Source organism: Otolemur garnettii, unplaced genomic scaffold (assembly GCF_000181295.1).
Source record: "Otolemur garnettii isolate 467f Iridium unplaced genomic scaffold, OtoGar3 scaffold00055, whole genome shotgun sequence".
Lineage (NCBI taxonomy): Eukaryota > Metazoa > Chordata > Mammalia > Primates > Galagidae > Otolemur > Otolemur garnettii.
In genome coordinates this window covers 4114366-4123036 of record NW_003852450.1, presented here as the reverse complement: position 1 = coordinate 4123036, position 8671 = coordinate 4114366, and the positions used below count along the sequence as shown (strand labels likewise).

The 8671-nt window shown below is 47.4% G+C and overlaps 1 protein-coding gene across 1 annotated transcript in view; it reads left to right on the top strand.

Annotated features, from left to right (window-relative positions):
• The window catches only part of CNTN2 (contactin 2), a 21479-nt gene extending 20448 nt beyond the window's left edge, over window positions 1-1031 (top strand). The window contains exons 20-21 of the mRNA XM_003792330.1: window positions 385-553; window positions 922-1031. Of these exons, the coding sequence (XP_003792378.1) occupies window positions 385-553; window positions 922-1031 (279 nt within the window). The remainder of the gene's footprint in view (window positions 1-384; window positions 554-921) is intronic.
• The last annotated feature ends 7640 nt before the right edge of the window (window positions 1032-8671 follow it).

The following is an 8671-nucleotide window of genomic DNA, read 5'->3' as shown; positions in this document are numbered from 1 at the left end:
GACCTGAGTGACATATAAGCAAAGGGTTTGTGACCGTGAGTGGCATGAAGTACATAAATGATTCTTTGGGTAACTTATAATGAGAAACTATCAAAACAGAAGCAGATGGTACCACTGTGGAGAGGTGGATTTTACGGGAGCAGTGATGGACTGGGTGGAATGTAGGAGTCCTTCTAGCCTAAGAAATCTGCAAAAATATTTAGCTGCTTGCAAGCTTTCCTTCCACCAACAAGCTTGGTCACTGGGCAACAGGAGGGGTGAGGGGGCTGGACCGCAAGGACTCAGAACTATAGGCGCTCTTTCCAGGGTCTAGAGCTGGGGAAGACAGAAGGATCAGCCTCGGTGTAAGAAAACTCCACTTAGAAAGAAACCTCCTTCCCACAGATGCTATACCAGAATGACTTGCACCCGACTCCCACACTTCACCTCACCAGCAAGAACTGGATAGACATACCGGTCCCTGAAGACATTGGCCATGCCCTGGTACAGATTCGGACCACAGGACCTGGAGGGGACGGGATCCCGGCAGAAGTCCACATCGTGAGAAATGGAGGTGCTGTCCCTGGCCATCCTTATCCCCTCAGAGAATCAGGGTTCACCCAGATGCCTGGTAAAGAGATCATTCCCACTCAAGTCCTCTAACCTAGATTGCAAGAAGAAAAGTGGAAGGCAGACAGGAACCAATGCAAAGTAGTCCTAGGATTATCCAGGCCCCTCCCCACCTTCTATCCACCCCCAAAGGTCCTACAAAATGCTGTAGGAAGAGGGCTGAGAATACCTTCTAGCTGTCTACTCTCCCAGGCCCGCAGCTAGCCCTCTGTAAGTCTTCTTAGGAAAGGTCTAGATCCTGTCACAAGGGTGGGTCTGGGCTGGTCCCAGGTTCTCTGACTCAGCCTCCTCATTTCTGCCTGCTGGTTTCAGGCACAAGCATGATGGTGGAGAACTCAGCAGTCTACCCAGTGCTGCATCCTGGCACCATTCTGACCCACTCCGCGGTGATGCTGGTCCTCATAGGCTCCCTGGAGCTCTGATCTCAGCACCCACCCTCTGCACCACAGCTGGACACCAACTCCGACAGACACAGCCAGCTGGCTCTGGCCCCTTCTTGCTGAAAGGTGGCTCACCACTGTGCCCAAGAATGATTGGTTTTAAATACCTACTGTAAACAGTGCTCTTTTTGTAGGAGGTAGGATATTTTATATTCTGCCAGGGGTTAGAATCCATATGAAGATTTTTTTCATTAAATCAAGAGGTACTAGGCAGTAATGTTCCACGATGGTACTAAACCCTGTGCCTGGACCCTCTACAGTGCCTGGATGGAAGGAGCAGGCCTAGGGGAAGAAGGGGTTTTAAACACCTATCTTCAACTCAGCAGAGATGGCACTCTGGGACCACATGTGGACTCTGCCACTTGAGAGCAGGGGCCTAGGCTCAGCAGGACCACCAGACACGAACGGGGCTGAGGAAGTGGAACAAAGCGAGCCTCACCATCCTTCAGTCTAAGAAAAGGGACAAACCTTGGAACTAAGAACTCTTCCTACTTTCTCCTCTTGAGGAGCCACACTGCTGGACCCTGTCTTCAATGACTTCCTAAGGGCCCCTGCCTGCCCAAGTGGCTCAGAACCAATGCCTTGAGCCTGAGCTCCTTTGACTCTTGGGGAGGATATTCCAGTCTGCTAGGGGTAGGAGCTGAAAAGGGTTGAGAGGCCAGGACACCTGGTGGAAAGGGGTACCAGCCTTGGCCTGAAGCAGTCACAATCCAGGTGATGTTACTCTCATCAACACTGCCAACCCGACCCTGTCACCCCCAGGGTGCCATGGCCACTTACAGTGGCTGGGTGACTAAAGGGCTTGTCTCGGGGAGGTCTACCACCCCACCAAGACCCATCTTGCACAGTCCCTCCAGGGTTTGGGCTAGAGACAGCCAACTGTGTACCCGCCTCTCTCACCAGCTCTGCCTGAGACCTGCGGCCACCCCCCAGCACTGACTCATCCACCTGGGAGAGTAATACAGCATTAATTTGTTGTGTCCTGGAATTGGGAGGCTTCTGAGAAAGGCAGAGGATAAACGTGGCCCTGTATGCTCCCAGGAATGGCAAGAACCACTCCCCAGAAATGCCTTGGACTGCCCTTTTGCATTTCCCCAGAAGGAAATGGGGTTAATAAATGGGACATCCTATTTTGAGCTCTGGGTATATTACCAGTCACAGAACGTTAAGAGTTAGCAGAGACCTTTGAGCTCAACTTTACAAGCCCCTCACTTTATAGATGAGGAACTGAAAGTCCACAGGGTTAGGGACTTCCCAAGGTCACAAACAGCGCATAAGTGATGGGGCTAAGACAAGAATTTGACTCTCTCACCTTCCTGTTCAAGGCTCTTTGTCTATCCAGAGGCCTGGCTAAGAAGGTGGTTAAGGCCAGTGGGGTGTGAAAATTCTGCTTCAAGGGGATTGGCATGGTTGGGTCCCAGCCCAAGGGACAGGCAGATTCCAGGAGACATCCAGTCCTTCTTTGCCTTCTGAGCCTAGCTTCTGCTGTGACCTCAAAATGCAGTGTTAGCTTGAAGACCCCAGTGCCCCTCACCCTTACTCCAAGAAAAGAAGCCAAAGCCAGAACAGATGCCCCAAATCCAGGTAACAGTGGCAGTATGACCAGAAAACCCCAGAGCCCATGCTTTGACAGGTGGCCCTCCCCTGGGAGCAGTGGGACAGGCATCTTGAAGGGCACTGTCCCCAGAAGCTCCCTGAGCCTGTTTTCTGTAGTTTACAGTTAGAATTCTATTTTGTTATGGTTTTTTAAACTTTTAAGTCCTGCTCCATTTTCCTGGGCAGGTTTGTGTTGATGTTTACCCGTTACAATTTTTAAAAAATGTAAGCTCATTTGCCTTCTCCCTGTCACCACTAAACCCATGTCCCAACCCACCCCCAGGACAGCTTCTCTGGAGCTGGCTGATCAAATCCTCCTCACCTGTTCCCAACTCCCATATGCAAGGGTGCTAGGGGCTCAGGCATGTGACCATTCTTCCCTAACAGGGTCCCCAAACTTGGTCTAGCGTCCTTCCTGGTCCCTGTTGGCTTTGATTTGGCCTGCCTGGCTCTCTATCAGAAAGAAGATGCTGAAGGAAACAAACCTCCTTCCAAGGCTTAACTGATTCTTTCCCCCACCGCCTTGGGCTGCAGTGGGGGACAGGTGTCTAACTGTTGGGCTGGGGCAGATGAGCTGGTAAATTGGATGCCATAGCCCCTAAGCTAGCTTGAGACAAGATACTTACTCAGGACTAAGTACCTTAATTCTCAGGAGGTCCATTCAGAAGGGGAGGAAGGCAGACCTGTTGGCAGACCCAGAAAGGGTTTTTAACCAGGAAAACCTAACTGCTGTGCTGACAGACTGAGGAACATGGAACTATATGAAAACACACGTTCCTGCAGTCTAGAGATTTCAGGTAGAGTACTAGCCAAGGTTTATTAGGTGGTAGGTGACTTGAGAACATGCAAGTGTGTAAAGTGGAACAGCCTCTTGCTTGGGTGGCTGGTACATGTGCTTACTCAGAGAAGTCTAGGTATCTTCTAGACGTCCTCCTGCTCAAGGTTCTCTGACTTTTGTTTTCTCTGCTTAATTGGGCTGGTGGGGGCAGGGAGCATGGCTCCCTCTATGGTCAAGACTCGGTCTGGATTCTCACTTCTCTGACACACCAAGCCCAAGGAAGTTACACCGGGTACTCTGTCCCACAGCTTTGCAGCCAAAGGACTAAGGGCAGAGACAGCCTGCAAACACCTCTTCAGGCCCCAGGGAGATGAGTGCCCTCCATTCTCCATACACTTGGGCTCAGCCTGCAGAGCCCTTTGCTCCTTGCTGTGGCTACTGGTCCTTGTTGCTTTATCAGTCCAGATGTATACCCCACCCTCAGGGGAGGGCAGCTCTCTCTAGATGGAGTCTTAGGGGCCAGCAAGTTCAGATTATCTACTTTCATTCAGGGCAGCAAAGATACAGATGGTGCCAGCGAGTAGCAAGGCCATGGGGAGGGAGGAAGGGTGGTTATCTTTCTCTTTTGATAAAGTAACAATAGGAGAGAGCGAGATTAGATAACAACAAATAAGAGAAACTTAATGCAATGTGATCCTAGAATAAGGAAAAGGTTTCTTTTTTAAGGACCTTGGAGGAATTTTGATAGCTGCTGACGTGGGGTCTAAGATAGGTGAAGCTGTGGCCAGAGGTGTGGGAGAGGCTCCCAGTGTCCTTCGGGGCTGCGATTCTTAGAATCAGAAAGTGTTTGGCACAGGAGTCTTAGAGATCCCATCTGCTGAGGTCCCTGCATCTTAAAGGAGTTCATAAAGGGGTAGGCTCACCAGAATTCTGGCTACGACCCATTGCTCTTCCCAGTGTATGCGGCATCTTAGTAGTCCCAAGAGCCTCCAGCCTGGACTCTGGGCAAGAGCCCAAGATGGCCAAAAACGTTTAAACCCTTTAATCTCTTCCCCAACTACAGAGGAATCTTCTCTTCCTGGGTTCAGAATGGGACTGCCAACTGGGCTGTGTTGGACAGAGAGCAGTATCCTCGTGCCTGTGGTGCTCTCTCTGGGCCAGACCTAACCTGGGCTTCATCCTGGGCATGAAGGGGGTTGCCAAAGAAGCTTCTGGAGTAGTGGGAAAGGGATTTGATGGCCATTTTTCTAAGGGCCTTCAAAGAGTTCCATGGAAACAGGCACCTGGTAACTAAAGCATGCCCCCATGGACTTGTATATATGGTCGTAGGCTCTGGGAAGGCAGGGTAACAAAGGAAAACTGGAGAAAATAAAAATGGGTCAGTTTCACCCAGGGCCCCAAGCCTTTGGCAAATTAGTGCCCTTCAATGGGGTTCATCCTACCTTGGCCCCAAGACCTATCCAACTTACCCACCACCCCATCCAGGGCCTACACAGCTTAGAGAGGCTCACAGCTCAGCAAGTGCTCAGGCTTCACTGGACCAGTGACTTAACTTGACCAGTGTTTGTTAAAATGGAACCACTCCCACTGGCCTATTGTTTCTGTCTTGTATTTCTTGTAATGCTAGTTATTTATTGACTCTGGTAGCAGGCAGTTCTTAAATAAAGATGGTTTTTCAACCTGTTGAGGCAGCTGGCACCAGCTGTGGGTGTTTCCATCCATTCAGGCTAAATATACCTCCTTCTCCTGTTCTGTAACTCCAGAGGTTTTTCTCCAGTACTTTCACACTTCACACAGTCAATTCTAAGTTACAACATATAATCCAAATTGCTTCATTCAGTCGTGGGGTGGGGGAAATTAGGCCAAGAAATTTTAAGGCAGAGCACGAGCAGTCACTATGCTGAACAGGCTTTAACCCAGTGGTGGTAAACAATGCTTGTGTGATGGTACTGCTTCACGGTTCCCCAATTTTTTTTTAAAGACATTTGAGGTGCTGACTCAATGGTCCTAAAAGGCTGCTTTCTACAGCAATACTAGTGACCCCCAACTCTTGTCTCTACTCTCTGCTCACAGCAACCAAAAATGTTTGAATGACTAGTCAGTTTCCAGCCACAACACTGTCACACATTCAACAACCATCGATCAAACTTTTCTTTACAGATGACATGTGTTTGAGAATTTCAGTGCAAGGTGGGGAGGGCTCCACACCAACTGTGCTTTTTGGGCGGGGGGAGGAAAGATGAAGATGAGGGAAGGCCCTATTACTCAGTACTAAGCAATCTGCCCTGGGCCTGTCTGGCATGAAAAGCCCAGGCTGAGCGTGAGCCCCCAGAAGGGGCCCACACAGACACCAATATGATGCCACAGCAGGGGATGTGGGAGCACTGGTCACCCTAGAATCCAAATGTTAGTCCGGTCAGCATCACTTTGTCCCTCCAGAGGCAGATTATGAGCACAGAATTCAATGAACTGAATTGGGTTTTTGTCTTTACTAATGCATGTAAGGGTCTTTTGTTCTCTTCCTGCTCAATCCCTTCAGATCCTCAAAGTCAAAATTCATGAACCCACCAACACACAGCAGGTTACAGACCTAAAGCTGCGCAATAGTCCATCTCACACTAGACTACTGGCTTGCAATCGAATCCCGGGAAAGTTATTTAGCTCTTCTTGGGTCCCAGTCTCTCTATCTGTAAGGCAGGAAACAGTCCTCCTCAGTCCTCCTCCCTCCTCAGGCATGTAATACTGAGTTTATTACACGTGAAGTAAGATGATGCTTTACTAGCTGCTGCAGCTGGCTTCTTTAAGGTAGCCTGCTTAAAGTACAGCTGCCTCCTGAAAGCTTCAGCAAATTGTCCCATAGCGAACTAAAATCTATCTTTGGTAAGTGCATTCCCAAACTTGTGCCCGGTACATCAGTTTACAAAATAGTTTAACCCTTCAGATCTCACTGGATCCTCCTATTCACCTGTTTCAAAGTCAGGCTACAAAAGGGTCAGTTAGCTTGCTCCATTACATAGTTGGTAGCAAAACCAAGATCAGAACCCCATTCCTTCTGAAATCCATTTCCTCTGGGTAAGGGTGTATGTAAAATTCATGGTATTTTCAAATACAAGAGCAATAGTAAAGATGACTAAGATGATTCACTACGCATGGCCTTAGCTATAGATCAGAATCACCTAGAAAACGTTTAAAATCAAAGATTCTTTGAATTCATGATTTATATATATCTAGGACACTGAAAGGCCTTAGGAGCAGCAACTCTGCAGTTGCAATGGGAACATCTGCAGTGGGCACCTTGGTTTCTATTCCCCCACACTAGAGGTTCCTTGAAGAAATAGCAGATTCAGGTTTGGGGCAAAGAAAGTCCAAATGTGAACCTGAGATGGCTTATTATACTAGAAAGCAAGAAAATGCTCTAATTCAAACAGGACTAAAGCAAAAGGACACAAGAGCTGGTTTTACTGGCCAGACTTGGGGTCAATTTGAACATCAAGAAAATGACTCCCTCTGGGCGCAGTGGCTCACGCCTCTAATCCTAGCACTCTGCGAGGCCAAGGCAGGTGGATTGTCTGAGCTCATGGGTTTGAGACCAGCCTGAGCAAAAGCGAGACCCCGTCTCTAACAAAATACAGTTGGGGGTTGTGGTGGGCACCTGTAATTCCAGCTACTCAGGAAGCTGAGGCAAGAGAATCAATTGAGCCCAGAAGTTTGACGTTGCTGTGAGCTATGACACCATAACACTCAAAACCAAGGGTGACAAAGTCAGACTGTCTCAGAAAAAAAAAAAGAAAAGAGAGAGAAAGAATTCCCATTACCGTTTTGAATCCCCAACACAACATGGAACAATGAATAAGGCAAGGACTATCAATGAATGCCAAAACGTTTATGTGAACATTTAATTATGATTTTGGAAAATCAAATAATTAGATTCCAAAGGGGATAATATATATACACACACCTTTGGAGAGATCTAGCAGTCACCACCTTAACCAAATAAGCTTATTATCACCAATAGTGGGTCAACCTAACACTATGACCCTCCTGATGTGATGGCAAGTACATATTCCCACAGGCTCTTGTCCAGAATGTTTAATATTCATTCCTCATGCATCTAATCATGAGGAAATGACAAATCCAAACTGCAGGACACTATCTAAGACTACTGGACTAGCCAGACTGCTGAAGAAATTCAGTGTCAGGAAAAACAAAATACAGATCTGTTGCAAAATAAGAGATTTATGAGAAATGTAACATATGAACCTTTATTTGATCCCAGATCAAAAATTAAATTAAAATGCTAAAATATTTTGAAAAGAGAATACAGGTTAATGTCCCTTACCCAGAAGTGTTTCAGATTTTTTTGGATTTTGGAACACTGCACTATACTTATGGGTTGAACATCCCAGGTCCAAACAATCCCAAATCTGAGATGCTTCAATGAACACTTCCTTTGGGTGCCATGTCAGCACCAAAGAATTTCAGATTTTGGAGCATTACAGAGTGTGGATTTTCATATTTGGGACACTCAATTTGCATAAATTGTATATAAGATTAGGGAATTGTTAATTTTCTTAAATATGATATTTAACTACACAGAATGTTATTAGGAGATGCGAATGTGATTTGGGAGTAAAGAATCACAAGGTGTGCGACTAGCTTTTAGATCAGCGGTTCTCAACCTGTGGGTTGCAACCCACAGGAACTGTATTAAAGGGCCGCAGCGTTAGGAAGGTTGAGAACCACTGTTTTAGAGAGGATTTACCAACATCAGTATGTATTTAGAAAGACAACTGTGGGGCTCTGCACCCTAGCACAGTGGTTATGGCACCAGCCACATACACTGAGGATGGCGGGTTCAAACCCAGCCTGGGCCAGCTAAACGACAGCTACAACAAAAGATAGCTGGGTGTTTGTGGTGGGCGCCTGAAGTCCCAGCCACTTGGGAAACTGAGGCAATAGAATTGCTTAAGCCCAAGAGTTTGAGGTTGATGCCACAGCCTTCTACTGAGGGTGACATAGTGAGACTCTGTCTCAAAAAAAAAAGAGAAGACAACCATGACAAATGTTAACTGATAAATCTTGGTAAAGGGTGGTAACCAAACATTTCTTTCAACTTTTTGGTGGGTTTGAAATTTATTTTAAAAGTTAAAAGTATGGGCTCGGCGCCTATAGCTCAACCGGCTGAGGCACCAGCCACGTACACCTAAGGTGGCGGGTTCGAATCCCCAGCCCGGACCCGCCAAACAAC